This window comes from Rhinopithecus roxellana, chromosome 10 (genome assembly GCF_007565055.1).
Source record: "Rhinopithecus roxellana isolate Shanxi Qingling chromosome 10, ASM756505v1, whole genome shotgun sequence".
Lineage (NCBI taxonomy): Eukaryota > Metazoa > Chordata > Mammalia > Primates > Cercopithecidae > Rhinopithecus > Rhinopithecus roxellana.
In genome coordinates this window covers 40,477,892-40,495,455 of record NC_044558.1, presented here as the reverse complement: position 1 = coordinate 40,495,455, position 17,564 = coordinate 40,477,892, and the positions used below count along the sequence as shown (strand labels likewise).

Genomic DNA, 17,564 nt, shown 5'->3' with positions numbered 1-17,564 from the left:
TTATGTTTTAAAGAAATTCAGTTTTTAAAATAAATTTAAAGTAACAGTTATTGAGTATTCAGGGGTTGATGATCCAATTTGAAGTGATGTACTCTTTTTTGATCTTTTTGTACTACTTCAGCAAAATGAAACTTAGACTTTTTGAAATTGTTAGCTGTTTTTGTGAAGATTAATTTTCGAAAGCTAAAATTAAACACTGAAAGTAAGTTACTTTATTCCATATGGTCTCTGTCCAGTTTTAGCACTAAAATCAATTCAAGGATGCCAATCCCTAATTGACAAGACAGCCTTACCATTTTTGTTTTCTTCTCCAGATTTTTTTTTTTTGCTGATGTTCAGATAACTTCCAATCTCTAAAATATTCCTGAAATTATAAATTTTTATGATACAGCAGAGAATAATATATATGTGGAGACTTGAAGGAGTCAAATCTCAGTGAGCCTTTTGTAGGGCTCAACGATTATTAAAAGGGGGACAAAGGTGCACTAGATTTTTGAAAAATGTATGTTGTTTATGGTGGTGAATGTGTAGAGAGGGTGAAAAGTAAAGGAAAAGTAAAACAAGAAAGAAAACTGATAGGTATGAAGATGAGAGAAAAAGAAAATGGAGGGAAGAGAGCAAGACATGGAGATTTAGAAAAAAGGTTGGAAGCAGCGAGAAAATACATTAGAGGTGTTGCAATTAATAGGCACTCACAGGGGTGCTAATCGAGAGTTCTGTTGGGCTCCCATAGTGCTGCTATTAAGGAGCTGAGAGATCTAAATTCTAGTCCTAGTTCTTTGTGTTGCCATGGAGAAGTCAGTTAACTTATATGAGGCTCAGTTTCCTTATCTGTCTGGGAAATGGGAACTAGGTGATCTTTAAGATCCCTTCTGGCTCTAAAATTGTTTGACATTATCTTGGTGGTCAGTAACTGTGAGAAACACATTCCTGAGGAAAATTTGCAGCTATAGCTGACTTCAGGACAGCATGTTTAGGGAGTAGGATGTAAGCTCCCTGAGGGTAGGGGCCTTTTCTATTGTGTTCACTGCTGTATCCCCAGCAGCTAGCACAATGCTTGTTACATAGTAGGCATTCATTAAATGTTTGTTGAATGAATGATGTGAAAAGTATCATGTTGATGGTTATGAGCACACCTAGAAAGCCTTAAAGAAAAATGGTGTGCTTTAGGGAGGGAAAAGACAGATTTCTTCAGAAGAAATCTTAAGCAGGCTGATTTTTAATCTCTTATTCTTCCTTATTTTGTCCCAGATTCAGAGAAAGTGGCTACAGCTAGTGGCATTCTCATAGTCACAAAACTTACGGTGATTGTAGACATACGTAACAGTGTACATGTAATCTAGGCCAGTTCCCTTAAAGTATCTTACAGAAAGGCAGAACCAAGCAGGGGTCTTCATGAAACTTGAGTGAAAAGTATATACATAGAATATATTAGCTGTATTGAATTAGATTGATTGGATTCATTCAGTTGAGAGGCAAAGTTAGGCTACAAGCTGAGATACAGGCTGCCAAATTTAAGATAACAATCAGTGAGATACTCGCTAACCACTCCTGTCCCTAGGTTGGAAGGTGAAACATTATTATGCCAAAAGATAAAATCACCTTAAGTCCCTAGCACTGAAGTCATCTATTTACTGATTAGCTCTCACTCTATCTTATCCCTTTTATTTAATCTCTAGTTCAGAACAAGTTTGGTTGATGAAGCAGACTAGAAATAGAAAGCACTAAAAAGTGTGGGTCAGGAAGATAGGGGAAAGGAGGAGGAATTCGTAGACAGATATGACAGCATAAGTGATAGCTATACTTCTTGACTTTGAAGCATAAAAGGAAACAAAATAAACGTATGCTGTCTATGATAAATATCCTGGATTATTAAATAAATTATAATTCCTATAATCTGAATAAAAACTCAGGAAATATACATTTAAAAAAAAAAGTTTATCCAAAGTATTTTTTTTGTTTTGTTTTGTTTTGTATCGGAATGATAAAACTCTTAGTAGTCTTTAAAAAAATAAACCTATTAGAATGTATAGTCCATCCCCACACCTGGCTTCAGGGGTACTAGATAAATATAGGGCCATTATATTTTGACATATTTTTAAATGTTTTAAAATTTTGTCTTTTATAGCTATATCAGTTTGAGTTTTTTTTTAACAGTTGCTGGCATTTTATGTTGGGGTTGTAAAAATACTAATGTTGAGAAATATGTATAAATAGTAAATTGGCTTTTTCTAAAATATATTTTTAAAGGATCACATAAAATTAAAACTACTTCAGCAAAGTGGGGTTAATTAAATGTCTTTCTGTATACATCAGTTGTGAATAAAGACATAAAAACACATGATTGCAAAATTTCATAATGGCCTCTTTGTATATACACATGTACATATGTGCAAATAGGCCTTTAAGAAAATTTTGGAGCAATATCTATTCATAATATTGTAACTTATTTGTTAGTCATTGATATACTTTATAATGAAATTGAAATATGAAAAATAGGAATATGAAAGAAATATCCATTCGTAATATTAAATTTCAGACTAGAACATAGTTTTTTGTTAAAATCAGAGTTTATTTGGAATGAATCAAATATATCCATTTAAAATTTGCGTACTATGTTAGGTCATTAAAAGTGTCTTAAATTGCCAACTCCAGAAGATGGATAACAATTTCATTCCTGATGGCAATGAATTTCCTTCTTCTGAATTTTTTTATTAGGTGCACTAGGCCTTCCAATGAGGGGGATGAGCAACAATACCCCTCAGTTAAATCGCAGCTTATCACAAGGCACTCAGTTACCGAGCCACGTCACGCCAACAACAGGGGTACCAACAATGTCACTTCATACGCCTCCATCTCCAAGCAGGTATTTATTAATGGACCAGAATATTTTTCAAAATGTATCTTGGTAGAGTAAGCAAACTTTTAATTTTTTAATAGGGTAATTAATTATTTGATTTTCTGGTTCAGTGCCTTTCACTGAGGAAGAAAATACCTATGCTCTTTTTATTTCAGTGCAAATTGTTAAGTACAATACAAGTGGTTTTTATACTGCAGCTCTCATACTGGTTGTCAGTGGGGTGGATATCAAGGGTTAATCACTTCCTGGGGAGCTTTTTCAAAAGGCATCTGTCTTCCTCAAAGAAATATGTGCAATTTAAAATTCCTCCCCAGATGATTGTGATCATTGCTCCCTCACCACGCATCCATTGCTCTAATGAGCATAAAGTAAAACAGATGACATAGACTATACATTTAGTATGCAGAGGATAAAACGATATGCCTTTGAAATGAAATTATTCTAATCATGTGTGTGAAATATGTTATATTTTATGTCACAGTCACACCAGTAGTTCTTTTATCTTAGATACCATGTCAGTTGCACTATAATTTGCCCTTTCTTGTTTATTTACTTTTTCTTTTCAAAGAGCTAGAATGACTAAAGAATTAATAAAAATTAGAACTGCAATTTGAAAGTATATTTGAGATTCTAGGGTTGGACCAATTGATTATTTATAGAGAATTTTAATGAGTGATTGTAGAGAGCTTATTTAGTATAATGGACTTCTTTTTCAGGGGTATTTTGCCTATGAATCCTAGGAATATGATGAACCACTCCCAGGTTGGTCAGGGCATTGGAATTCCTAGCAGGACAAATAGCATGAGCAGTTCAGGGTTAGGTAGCCCCAACAGAAGCTCGCCAAGCATAATATGTATGCCAAAGCAGCAGCCTTCTCGACAGCCTTTTACTGTGAACAGGTAAGATGTTTATTGATACTGTGTATAATTGTCTTTCTGGGTATACTCAGATTTGCCTTTTCATATTTTCACTTTGTTCTTGAGGTGTGGCTTCTCTTTAATAAGTGTGTTTCATCATGCATTTATGTCCAAAGATTCTGTTACCCATCACAAAACAATACGTTTTCTTGAAAATCAGGTTGATTTTGGAAAGCACATTAAAACTTTTTGTTGTTGTTGTTGTTGTTGTTGTTAGAAAAGGATTGTTCTTGGATTCGCCACCAGGCAGATTTTAGTTGATATGTCCTCTCTTTATAAAATAAGTTGATTACCTGTGTGTTAAGAGTTCTAGGCTTATGAATAGAACTGGAGACATGTGTGACTGTTATTACTTTGCTTTAGTTATACTTTGAATACCTTCTCAAGTAAGATTTGGTTTTGTGCATTGGAGACTTACCAACCAAAGACTTTTTAAGATCACATCTATAGTATTTGAAAACCGTATCATGTTTAGGGATTCAAAACAAAAAGATGGGTTTTTGTACTTTTTCACTTCTCTTTGCATAGTCTGTTGCATATACTTTGCAAATAAGAGGAGTTACTCGTTTTGTTAGATTTTCAAGCTGTTTGGGTAATTTGTATGAGAATTATGTCTGAAATACAACACTTTCTTGCCAAGTAGTATTGAAGCTTGATTGCCTACATGTATATGTATATTTTTTAAATGGAGAAATGTAGGGGCAAAATGACCTTGATCTAGTTGTTATTATCATACCTATTTGGTTCACTTTCTTTTGTCTAGTAACATCTGAATTAAAATAGGTTTAGCACATTTACTGTTTAATCTTCATTCCATAAACTCCGGGTTTTGCTTTTATTTAGATATCTATAATTTTACTGCTCTTTTAAATTTTAAAAAATTTATTTGTGAAGTTATCAAAATTCTCATCTCCTTGATAGCTTTCTAACCTTATATCTTTATCGTAACTTTATCCTATCTTTGTACATTCTCATAGTATTGGGCATTGAATGTATATTTAAAATTTTACCTTTCAGTATTTTTTCACATTTTGTTTTTAAAATATACTTTGCTTAAATTGTCAATGTAACATGGATCTCTAAAACCCTGCTTATTTCTACTATTGGCAGATTGTATTTATTATAAATTGTTTTCATCTCTGAGCACTTATTCCATGTTTGATGGTACCTGTAATAGCATCAGCAATTCTAATATGCTATTAAACAAAAATTTCCATTGACTTTCTGGCTCTTCTCTAGAGTGTTTGTTGTTTTGTCAGCTGCATGTTTTATCCAAAAATTGTTTTCGCTATAGGTTTATAGATTTAGTCAAAACCCAAAAACCCCTGTCATCTTCATACAGATTAACCCCACTTACAACATTGATACACTAAGTACCTTTTATCAGAAGAATATATGACGTTAAAGACGTGTAGTTTCACTATAGAATCTGCATTAACAATTCCTATTGACACTCTTAATTATTTGGCCTTGCTCTAAGTTCAGCCTTATTTTTTTTTTTCTTCACATGCTTAGTCTTTTACAAAAAAGGGAGGGAGGCATTTGTAACTATTTACGAAATACCAGTTGTGCGTTAATTTAAAATTGGGGACACCATAGACTGTGTTTTCTTTTAAGTATATGAAAGATAAACTATATTTAGATAAGAATGATGTGTTTTTGAGCACTGAATTCAGTTTTAAAACGCACCATTCGGTTCAGGTCAGCTACATATTTATTGAATGTCTGTTATGTCTTCCTGAACACTAAAGGGCAGAGGACGCAGGGAGGAGTTTGACATGGGAGGCATATGACATAAACTCTGTCCATGAGGAGTTTATATGCTAGTTGGGAAAGATGGATGCTGTATGAGAGAAGATCTGTTATGAAAAGTAGTAATTGCAAGCTTTACCAATAAAGAATAAAAACAACTATTTAGCAAGAATAATCTTAACACTAACCTGCATATTTTTGAGGTTAGGTAATTCAGGTATCCAGTAAGTTGACTCTTCAAGTACACAAAATGTGCCCTGAATCTGTTTTCCTCAAGGTTCATATATAAATTCTTGAGATTTTGTTTTTTAACTAATCTGCTTAAATTGTTCTGGTTCTCATTTGTTCATGGAAGGACTTTAGAGAAGTTTTCAAGTAAAGATAAAGAATAGATTCAGAAAAATAATACTAGTGTTGGTTTTGAAACATATTGTTATTTTATATGAAGAGACCAAAAATATACACTTCTGTTTTTCTTCATCTGAAAGTTAGTGTTCTTACTGTATATCTAAAACTATTTTCTATGTACCCAGTATGTCTGGATTTGGAATGAACAGGAATCAGGCATTTGGAATGAATAACTCCTTATCAAGTAACATTTTTAATGGAACAGGTAAGCTTATTCTGGAGCTAGTACCCTACAAAAAATATGATAGATTTATGAAATATAAAGCAATTCAACACACTGGTCTTTAAATACTGTAGGATTTTTTATTGTGCTAGATGGTAGATTTTAATTCAGTGAGAAATAGGAATAGAATTCAATACAGTGAATAGTTGAGAGATATGTAAATATATGTATTTTTTACTTGGCATGGTAACATAGTAATTTGTGTTATAACATCAGGATTATTTCCTTAACACCTAGAGAGAGCCTACACATTAACTTAGTTCGTATTTATGCCTCAAAATATTTTGCTTCATAGCTTTTACTGTCCTCAGCCCTGCAACTGTGAGAACTATAGCTTAGACTACGTTGGGTGGTATGACATTCTGGCTATGGAGATCCAAACTGAAGAGAACCTTTAAAATTGTGTAGAACACTTACATTTTTTCTTAATAGTTTTAATAATACTAATGTTGGCATTTAACCTTTATGAATTATTGATCCAGTTTTATGTATAAAATTTAGTTACATGGAAAACTAACTCTGATTTTGACAGTAAAAAATTCCTGCAGTCTTTTGGTTTATTTCTTTTATCAACTGCTTCAGATAGAAGAGAACAGGAAGCTTTGTTGCTATTTTGCTTTAGGTTTTACCCTCTCCACCCTACAGACCCTTTCCTGAGAAAGGAAATAAAGGATGTTATGATCATAGGAGCAAAAATGAACAGCATAATTGGGAGAGAATTAAGTGTAAAGGAAGTGAAAGGTAAAAGAATGCTCACTGAAATGGAGCGTTTGTAGAGGCAAGAGAAGATTTAATAAGGAAATGTCATTTGTAGCTATGAGCTTTTAATTTCTAAATGTTAATGTATGCTCAGCAGCACAGATTAACCACACAAGATTAAAAGCTTTGAAAAAAGATTCCAAATTTTAGCATTTGTAAGTGGTAGCTTGTGTTCAAGATGTAGTATGAAATAGTATATTCCATTGTTTCTAAAATGTACATTTCTTCATACTTTAATGTCTTTGAAATCAGGCTGCATCTGCATATCGTAATTTAGTTGTAGTTTTTTTTTTTCCTAAATGTGACGTAAAGTAACAAGTAAAGATGTCTGACAGTGCCATCTTAGATTCTGCATTATGGTTTTATACAGTGCTATAAAACGATAATTATTTTTTCAATTCTGTTTTAACTAAGCGTATTTTATGCTAGAAAAATGCCCAGTTCTTTCCTAAAAATATAGATTGGGGTTTGATTAACTTTTTTAGTTTAAAACATAGTCTCAAATAATATATGGCAAATTTAAATTCCATCTTGGAAGACCTAAAGATATGTATTAGAAGTTAATATATATTCAAAATGTATAATTAATTTATAATCAAAGAATTTGAGAAATTATAAATTGAAGAAGGATATAAATTGTTAATTTCTATTGTCTTACTCAATGATGTTTTAATTCAAAGTTCTTAAACTGCAGAAATAAATTTATAAACTGCAGTTTTTGTAAACAGCAGGTATGAATGATTTATCCTTTACCCTTGTAATTTGAAATTGTCACCTGTCTTTGAATGTTAATAAATTAATGGTGTCTGTTGTTTTTCTGTCAACAAAGTAATCTTGAGATAACATTTGCTGTTTGAGATTCTTACAGTTGTGAAATTTGGAGAAAACTAAAAATTAATTGGGAAATGGCAAAATAAACTGAAAATGGTGAAACAAAAATTAAAAGCTATAGCACAGGCTAAAAGGAAGGTAGAAAGTTTTCTTCAAAAATTAAGAACACAAGGTTATAAGAATACTAAAAAGTTAAGAAATTGAGATGATTAAAATAGACAAAGTAGAGAAGTTGGGTTAAATTTTAATTTTTAAAGGAAGCCAGCTGATTGTTTTAACTTAAAATGAACAAAAATACATTTAATTTATTCTATATATATTTATTGAGCGCCTACTGTGTAATAGGTAATATAAACTTCTGGGCTTTGTATCGTGTTTCTGTATTTCCAACCCATTTACCATATATGGGAACCCTACTGCTACCCTTTTGTACCGCACCCGTGTGCACACACATTTGTATATGAACGCAATCAATTACAGGTGGAAGTCCTCAGGGCTTCTGCGTCACTGCCTGTGCCTCAGCTATCTTTCTGGCCATTTGCAGGAGGCACTATCATTGTCACCATTTGTGTGTAACTGAAGCTTCAAGCATTCTAGATATAACCTCCATCTGAGCATAATGAAAAGACCAGTTATATCGTAACAATCTCCCTCTTGTTAGCTCACAAGCTATAATTTTAGGTTACCATCTTCCACGGGGGAAATATGTGTTTTTTCTTCTCTTTGTTGTATCTCTAGGATTTGGGGGTTTTTATTATGCTGGTTGCGTATTGCTTTGCTAAATTGTTCATGAAATTCTTTGACATGAAATCAGTCTGCAAGTATCTTTTGAGCAGCTACATATACCTAGTACAGTGCCGTGCATTATTTAGGAAGAAAGCACAATCATTTCTAATTATATTATGGTTGGTTTTTATAATCTCTTAAAAATATTTGTAGAATCAGTAACCAGTGTTCTTTCTTATTATTTAGACGGAAGTGAAAATGTGACAGGATTGGACCTTTCAGATTTCCCAGCATTAGCAGACCGAAACAGAAGGGAAGGAAGTGGTAACCCAACTCCATTAATAAACCCCTTGGCTGGAAGAGCTCCTTATGGTAATTAAGCTTTTTAATGAAGACCAGTGAGAAGTTTCCATTGTATGTGCACACACACATGCATTTACATGTACATATACATATGTTTGTGTGTGTGTACATATATATTTGCATTTTCTAATCAGGTTAGTGTAATTTTTTCAGAATTGATATATTAAAAGTGATTTTTCTTCCCAGAATACCGTGGTAGCAAAGTTAAATGGGAAAACTTTGTACAAAAACCCAAGAGGAAGTCCTCATTGGTATTCAGAAGTTAATTTTCTTCTGTTATCCCTGCCTTAGTTTACCTTAGGTGATTTATTTTTGTGGTCTGCCTTTTCTCTTCTTAATTGATCACACATTTTTTCAAAAGAATATATTCCTGGTGATTAATAATGACTGACTATACATTGAAGATGTTTTTCTGAGCCAAGGTTTCTCAACCTCCACACCGTTGACATTTGGGCCAGGTAATTCTTTGTAGAGAGGAGATGTGGGGGGGCTGTGGTGTTTATATAGAATGCTAAGCAACATTCCTGGCCTTGGCCTACAAGATGCCAGTAGCACTCTCTGTTTCCAACCCCCACAGCCTCTATTGTGACAGACACAAATGTTTTCAGACATTGGCAGATGTCACCTGGGGAAAAAAAATTGCCCCCTGTTGAAAACCATTGCTCATGGGTCATGTATAGCTTATGCAGACTGTTGGTTTCCATGAATATCCTTCATCACCCTTTTCCACTGTCTCTAACAGATAAGAGATTTGGCTAATCAGGGATAAACAGAAATAAAGGAGGGGAAACATATGCAATAACAGTGTAACAATTTGGGCATGAAAATTCTGTGACAGCAATGTGGCTATACTGTTTTTATCACATAGTTTTTTTCTTTTGGGAAAACCTGATGGAGGCCAGTAACAAAATGGTGGATTTAAAAGAATCAGTTCATCCATTATTTTAAGATAGAATTAATATTTGATCACATTTTCAACCAAGAAGGATTTCTGTGCCATTCAGATATGAATACAAATAACAGTATATGAAGAAGGGAAAAATGTATTGTTTAAATTCTAAAGTTTCCAAATTAGTCTCCCCAAAATTTAAAAAAAAATGATCTGCTCTGGAAGTTGAGTGCCTAGCTACTTGGTTCTCAGTTCAGACTCTAATGTTTTTAACCTTTCCTCATAGGTCCATTTTTTCATCCCTTTAATCATTCCCGTTGCTCTCCTTGGACCATCTCTAGTTTCTCCATATCGTTCTTGAATTGTGGAGCCCCAAACTGGATATTGTTCTCCAATAAGGGCCTGACTAATGCCAAGTATAGTGGGAGGATTATTTCCCAGTTCTTGCATGTTTTACATCTATAACATGGAGTCCAAGAAAATCTGAAATAATATGGAGTTGTTTTATAATTGATTGCAATTTGCTCACTCTGTAAGTCGCTTTCAAGTAGAATACTGACATATTCTTTTAGATTTTATTTTGTTCATTTGTATTTGACAGTTAACTGGTATTTATATCTAGTCAAATATTTAAATAAAACAAGCTTTTAAACCAAAATTGTTAATAATTAATCCAATATCAAATTAAATTTTTAAGCACCTACACATGACAGTAGATGTACAAGATTACTATTGATTTCCCTTGTATTATTTTGTATGTTGAGTTATTAATCAGTAAATGAAAATTTAGTTCTTCATTGTTACCCTGGATACTAATTTTTTGAAGTACGCTTTCATAGCATTAAAAAAAAGAAACCTTTTGGTATATTATCATGAGGAAAGTTAACTTTATAATCTGTAGCAAAATATCATAAGTATCAATTGCAATTCTCCGGATTATTTTCATTACATAGTTGGAATGGTAACAAAACCAGCAAATGAACAATCCCAGGACTTCTCAATACACAATGAAGATTTTCCAGCATTACCAGGCTCCAGTTATAAAGATCCAACATCAAGTAATGATGACAGTAAATCTGTAAGTAACTGAGAACTATGTGAGTGAGTGATGTAGTTTTTCCCTTCAGATTTCTCTTATATTAACAGTTACTTACTAAATACTATTACAAAACTGTTTTATCTTGATTTCTGTAATAATCTAACTTCTGAAGAATGTGGAAAAGCTTTATAACTTAGAAGATAGCCTATTTTTTTCCTATTTCATATAGGTTTGCAAATTTCTGTTGAACTTCTCAGAGTTAATTTAGACTTTTATTGTAGTCCCTGTCAGCTGGATCCCATGAAGTTTGATAATATAGCCTTCTAAGGAGCTGTGTTTTTCTTGAGTAAGTTTTCTCCTTGAAGAATTTATACACATTTTTATACCTGTGTTGATTCAGCCAACTCAGCTTCTTCTTTCTGACTTAACAAATATGTTTATTTCTTCCACATTTCACTGAAAATAGCTTTTCTGTGTGTGTGATGGGAGTTTATATATTATTAAAATAATTGATAAAGAAGATTGGTAAGAATTAGAATAAGTACAAAGTTTTAAAGCTTACATGTTCTAACTTATCTTTGAGGTAGCTTTGGTGATTTTAGGTAATGTACTATATTTAGTTTCTCTTTTACATGAAAGCATTGAGGAGTGTAACTTCAAGTGTATCCCAAAGCATAAAGACCTGAGAAAGAGATAGATTTTTTTTTCTGTGACTGAAGATCTGAGATAAATAAGAATATTTTCCCTTGATTTCTTTTTCTTTAAATACTCAAATGTGGATGATATAGGATTTATTTGTATACCATGGAACAGTGATGGAAATAATTTTCTATAGAACTTGAAAAACAGGTAATAATTTACTACCAATTTAAATATAATAAAGAATAAATAGCAAGGTATTAATATGTGAACTTTAATTTGTATACTTAACAAATTTTAATGTCACATTTAATTTTTTTCATGCTAGAATTTGAATACATCTGGCAAGACAACTTCAAGTACAGATGGACCCAAATTCCCTGGAGATAAAAGTTCAACAACACAAAATAATAACCAGCAGAAAAAAGGGATCCAGGTGTTACCTGATGGTGGGACTCTAGAATCTATGTCAAAGATATTATAGAATGCTTTTTTTTTTTTTTTTTTAACTTTTCCTTGAAAATAAAAGCAACTGTGTTTTTTCTACCCAGGTCGGGTTACTAACATTCCTCAAGGGATGGTGACGGACCAATTTGGAATGATTGGCCTGTTAACATTTATCAGGGCAGCAGAGACAGACCCAGGAATGGTACATCTTGCATTAGGAAGTGACTTAACAACATTAGGCCTCAATCTGAACTCTCCTGAGTAAGTTTTTTCTGTTTTTCCATGTTTATACATAATACCTCTTCAGACTTCCAGTTTTTAATATCATGTCATCAAATTATCTCACCTACTGCTACTCATTGTAATCTGTTTTTTCTCTGGGTCATTCCCTTTCATATTAGCTCTTAGATCACTGGCACGCTGCAGTATTCCTTTTATAATTTGGCATTTTATATGTCTGTGTGTGGGTGCGTGTGTGCGTGCGTGTGCAAGTATGTGTGTGTGTATGTAGGTGTGTGTATATATATACACACACCTTCCACAATCCTGAAATCTCAGCTCCTTGAATTTCTTTCCTCCAGGAATTTTTGTCCTGTAGTATACTTCAGCCACTCCTTTAGTTAACCGTTTGAGCTAGTCATTGTTAGTAACTGCAGTCTCTCAATTTTAAAATCTGTGCTCACATGCTTTCCGACTTCCACTTTCTATTTTCTATTTATCTTCTTCTGGTACTGTAATTCCTGTAATCATTTCACTCCACTGGGGCCTTCAATCTATTGATTCTTCTGTGTTTTAACTGTTTTTCCATATCCCTGTCTCTCTTCTTCTGTGATCAACTCCCTTCTTACCCATGAAATTCTGTGGTCAGTCATAATTGTTCATTTACATATCCCATGACTACTTTGCCATTTTCTCATGTTGTTATACTTGCATGGCCAAAGCTACAGTACTGGTTGTTTCTGCCTATTTCATTCCTGACCTGTGCTACTGAGCCCTGCTAGAGAAAAACACATGATATCACTGCCTGGGCTTCCTTTATTTTCGTACCCAGGAACCTCAAAAGTAGGCTCTTAATTCGACCAGGGATAATTATACCTTGCATGCTTAGTCCATTTACTCTTTTGCTCTCTTATACAATTACATACACTTCTGCATGCCCCTAATACCTTTTCTCCTTGTTCTTACTATCAAATGATGACCTTGCTTTTTACTTTTACTGTACTAAGAAAGATGGAAGCAATTAGAAGAGCACATTTAGCACAATCTAGCCACCAAATCTGACTACCTACAGCCATCTACATCTACGTTATTCTTGTCTTCCACCCTATTACTGCAATTGACCCATGCGTTCTACTTAACAACAGATTTTCACACTTTGTTGGGTCATTTTCATCAACATAGAAATACATTGTTACTTCTTTCATCTTAAAATCTTCATTTGATCCAATCTCCTCTGTAAGTTACTTTCCCATTTCTTTATTTCTCTTTGAAGCAAAACTTTTCAAAGAATGGTCTCCCTTCCTCCAACTTGGTCTTCTCCATTCTCTGGTAAGCCCATTTCAGTCAGGATTTTGTCCCCGCCACTTCACTAAAGCTGCTTTTATTCAGGTCACCAAATGACCTCTATGTTATTAAATTCAGTGATCACTTGGAGAAACTCTTGCTCCTTGATACACATTCTTGTTCTTGAATTTGAGAGCACCATTTTTTACCTCATCCTCACTGGTTGGTCTTTTTCAGTTTCCTTTGCTGGTGCCTCCTCCTTTTCTTCTTGACCTCTTTGTGTCATTCCTCTTCTCTGCATTTATATCCTTTATGGTCTTTTCTAGTCTTATTGTTTTAAATACCATATATATTAAGGAATCCCAAACATATGTTTCCATTCCATACTTCTGAGTGTGAGATTTCTACATTCAATTGCCAATTAAATATTTCTTGAATTATCACCCCCCAACTTACTCTGTCTATAGCCTTTCCAATCTCAGTCAGTGGTAACTCTGTACTTCCAGAAGCTTGACATTATTCTTAACTCCTCTTTCTTTTATACCCCATAATCAGGCTTTTCCCAAAATATATACAGAATCTGACCAAAGTTCACTACTTTTTAACTGCTACTACCCTTGTTTGAATCATTCTCTCTTGCCTGAATACTCCATTAGCCAGTTCCTGGGGGAACTGATTGTCCTTATCCCTCTTCTCATACAATCTCTTCATATAACAGCCAAGAGAGTTCTTTTTGAATAAATTACTCCTCTGCTCAACACCCAGTAAAAGTTTGTGGTTTCGTTATGATTAAAAACCCCAAATCTTTTTTTTTTTGAGACAGGGTCTTGCTCTTGTTGCCCAGGCTGGAGTGCAGTGGTTCTATCTTGGCTCACTACAACCTTTGCCTCCCAGGTCCAAGCGATTCTCCTGCCTCAGCCTCCTGAGTAGCTGGGATTACAGGCATGTGCCACCATGCCCAGTTAATTTTTGTATTTTTAGTAGAGACAGGGTTTCACTATGTTGGCTAGGCTGGTCTCAAACTCCTCACTTCAAGTGATCTGCCCACCTTGGCCTTCCAAAGTGTTGGAATTACAGGTGTGAGCCACTGCACCTGACCAGAAACCCCAAATCTTTACAGGCCTACAAGGTCTTACATGATTATTGTTTGTCCCCTAACCCCACCTCAACAGCTTTTCCCTTTGTTCACTGTATTCCAGCTTCACTGGCCACCTTGTATCTCAGACATGTCAGTCATGTCCCTGCCTTAGTTGCTTTAGCAGTTCCCTCAGACTAGAAGAGTCTTCTGCCAGATAATTAAGATTATCTCCCTCATAGCCTTCAAATCTTCAGATCTGACCACCTTAATGAAACCTAATTGACCACCCTATTTAATAATTATGTGTCCAGTCTCCCCTCCCAGTTCCCTCTAACATGGGCCATTGTTTATTTATTTATTCTGTTAATTGATTTTTGTCTGCCTCCCTCCAATCCACCATTCCTCAACCAGAAAGTGAGTTTCATGTTGTCAGTGATCTTGTTTGGTCACTGACGTGTCATAAGCTCTTGGAACAGTGCCAGGCACATAATAGGCACTCAGTACATATTGATGAATTTAAACTTTTACAAATAGTTACTCATTTTTCTTCTTGCCACATAAATAAGTGGGAAAGTAATTTAAATTGGGAGCATGGTATTGAAGAATTTAAAGCATCTTGAGTTGAAGTCAAGTAAAAGTAGAAAATTTTTAATCATGTGTTTTGTATATTGTGATATGTTGTGTTATTTATACTGTGTTGCAAGAATACTGAGGGAAGGAGTCTTATCATATTTTATACACACACATACACCTCCTCCCCACACACACACATGCATTCTTCCTTTGCTTCTGTATAAGTCAGTAAACCCAAGTAAGGGAATTAGAAGTAAAGATGGTCATTTTACATTTGGAGTCTTTGTTTTTCCTGAAATAAAATTAGAAATCTGTTTTTCTGCTTTGGATTTCAAAATGTTTTCTTTTCCTCCTTATTCAGAAATCTCTACCCCAAATTTGCATCACCCTGGGCATCTTCACCTTGTCGACCTCAAGACATAGGTAGGAGAATCTATTTGTGTTTAGGCCTTTTAAAAAGAAATTTACAACTGAGAATCAGTTAATAAGGCTTTTTTCATTTTATTATCCAGACTTCCATGTTCCATCTGAGTACTTAACGAACATTCACATTAGGGATAAGGTGAGTGTAGTTTATTATTCTACTCAGTCAGCATGAATTTATCTATTTTTCACGTGTTTTTCAGTTCAGGCAGCATACTATTTTTGAAATAATTAGTAATGGTCTCAGGGATATGCTTTCATATGTCCATGTTAACATGTTAAATGGTAAATGTTAGGACTGGTAAAAAATAAAAATTCTTATATTTAACAACAGGTTAGAACCATAACCACAGTTGATGGGAATAAACTAGATTGGAACATTTGATAAATTTCCTTCTGATAATCTTATTTTATGATCTTAGCAGTAAAAAGATTTTCTTTACAAGTATTACAGATACAGTGTTTTTAATGAGATGGTCTGTATCTTTAAAAACTATTTATGACCTTGACTTTTCTCTGTATTTTTTCATTTCCATTTTTTTAAATCACCTAAAATTCTAATTCTAAAGTAATTATTAACAACAGATTACAGCTTAATCTCTCTTTTTTCAATCTAAGAAAATGGTGGCACTTTTTGCTTTAGAACTGAGTGTTTCTACTACCAAAAAAATTCACAATGATATCTAAATTTTAGCCTTGGGAAACAACAATTTATTGAAAAAATAATACAGTTTTGTATATTTGTGTATAAATATGTATGTGTATGTGTATGTGTATATATATGACAGCATTCTGAGGGTGCCTTACAGTTCTGTGGTCAAGTGGATGTTGACGTTGTGGCCAGGCAAGTAAAAGGGATACCTTTCTCAATGTCTTTTAATACTTCAGTAGATGGAAGGCAAGAAGTATGAGATCGAGAGGTCTCCTATTTTCTATTTGTGGATTGTGTGATTTGCTCTCACCCCCACTATAGAGCTCTTTCGCTCCAGTTACCTAAGTGTTCCAGAACCTTTTCTTATTGCCAATTCGAGAAATACTAATTTAGGAGAATTTGTCACATGGGGGCTGCTGCCTGAATAGGGATAGCATGAATGGAGAGAAAAATTACATTCAGATAATCTGTAATAGCCAAATAAGTAATTAGATATAGGATCAAATAACAAGATAAAAATGTTGTTTTGGTACACTTTTAAGGTTTATTTAAATGTGAAAATTTCTTGGTAGGCAGTTATGTTTCTACCTTGTGGAGAGAAATGTAAAGCAGTTATCTTTCAGGCATCTATTTAAACAAACTAAAAAGCCATTTCTTTATGGTTTTTGTATTCATCATCTGTGATTTGCTGGAAGCATACAACTGACTTGTGAATCACTGTCAGATATAGATTCAGTTAACATTTTTTATAAGCCTTCTATATATTTGGTACTCTACAAGGTGCTTTCATATACCTTCACTCATTTTATTTACTTTCTTAGTAACCCTCATAGGTGTCATTGTCCACATTTGACAAGTAAAGCTAAGAGATGTTAAATAACTAGGACACAGTCATATTAATGAATAATAAAACCAAGACTTGAATACAAGTCCTAGATCTCTGAGCACAATGCTATTGTTAGCATCATTTCCCCATTGGGTATTAAATCCTTGTAGTGGATCTTGCTTGGAAGTTTTTATTGAGCTTTTCTTCCAATCAGCATATCAAATAGATGTATCAGAAATAATTGTTTAAATGACTTGAGTCATTTAAATGAGGAAATTGCCTTTTAGAGTCATAACTACCTATCTGTGTAATCGTGTAATAACAGTTATCCACTACAAAGTGGGGAGTTTTTGTTTATCTCTCCATTTTTACTTTAGTAGTAGCAACTATATGTTAGGATTTGCAGATTTGTTTTATATTTCAGAATAAGTTATTTTTCTTTTTCAGCTGGCTGCGATAAAACTTGGCCGATATGGTGAAGACCTTCTCTTCTATCTCTATTACATGAATGGAGGAGACGTATTACAACTTTTAGCTGCAGTGGAGCTGTATGTTCAAAGTATTTTAATCACTTTTGTATTATAGTGGATCTTGACTATGCTGAAAACGTCTTTCTTTAAGTGATGATGGCTATCTTTAAATGGGACTGTTTCTCC

General features: G+C 33.8%; 1 protein-coding gene across 2 annotated transcripts in view; it reads left to right on the top strand.

Annotated features, from left to right (window-relative positions):
* Positions 1–17,564, top strand: part of CNOT2 (CCR4-NOT transcription complex subunit 2) — a 110,086-nt gene that overhangs the window by 81,479 nt on the left and 11,043 nt on the right. For both annotated transcript variants that reach the window (XM_010358718.2, XM_010358721.2), the window contains 10 exons: positions 2,719–2,866; positions 3,577–3,759; positions 6,063–6,142; positions 8,723–8,848; positions 10,682–10,806; positions 11,735–11,855; positions 11,958–12,114; positions 15,369–15,430; positions 15,520–15,569; positions 17,356–17,456. In XM_010358718.2, the coding sequence (XP_010357020.1) occupies positions 2,719–2,866; positions 3,577–3,759; positions 6,063–6,142; positions 8,723–8,848; positions 10,682–10,806; positions 11,735–11,855; positions 11,958–12,114; positions 15,369–15,430; positions 15,520–15,569; positions 17,356–17,456 (1,153 nt within the window). The remainder of the gene's footprint in view (positions 1–2,718; positions 2,867–3,576; positions 3,760–6,062; positions 6,143–8,722; positions 8,849–10,681; positions 10,807–11,734; positions 11,856–11,957; positions 12,115–15,368; positions 15,431–15,519; positions 15,570–17,355; positions 17,457–17,564) is intronic.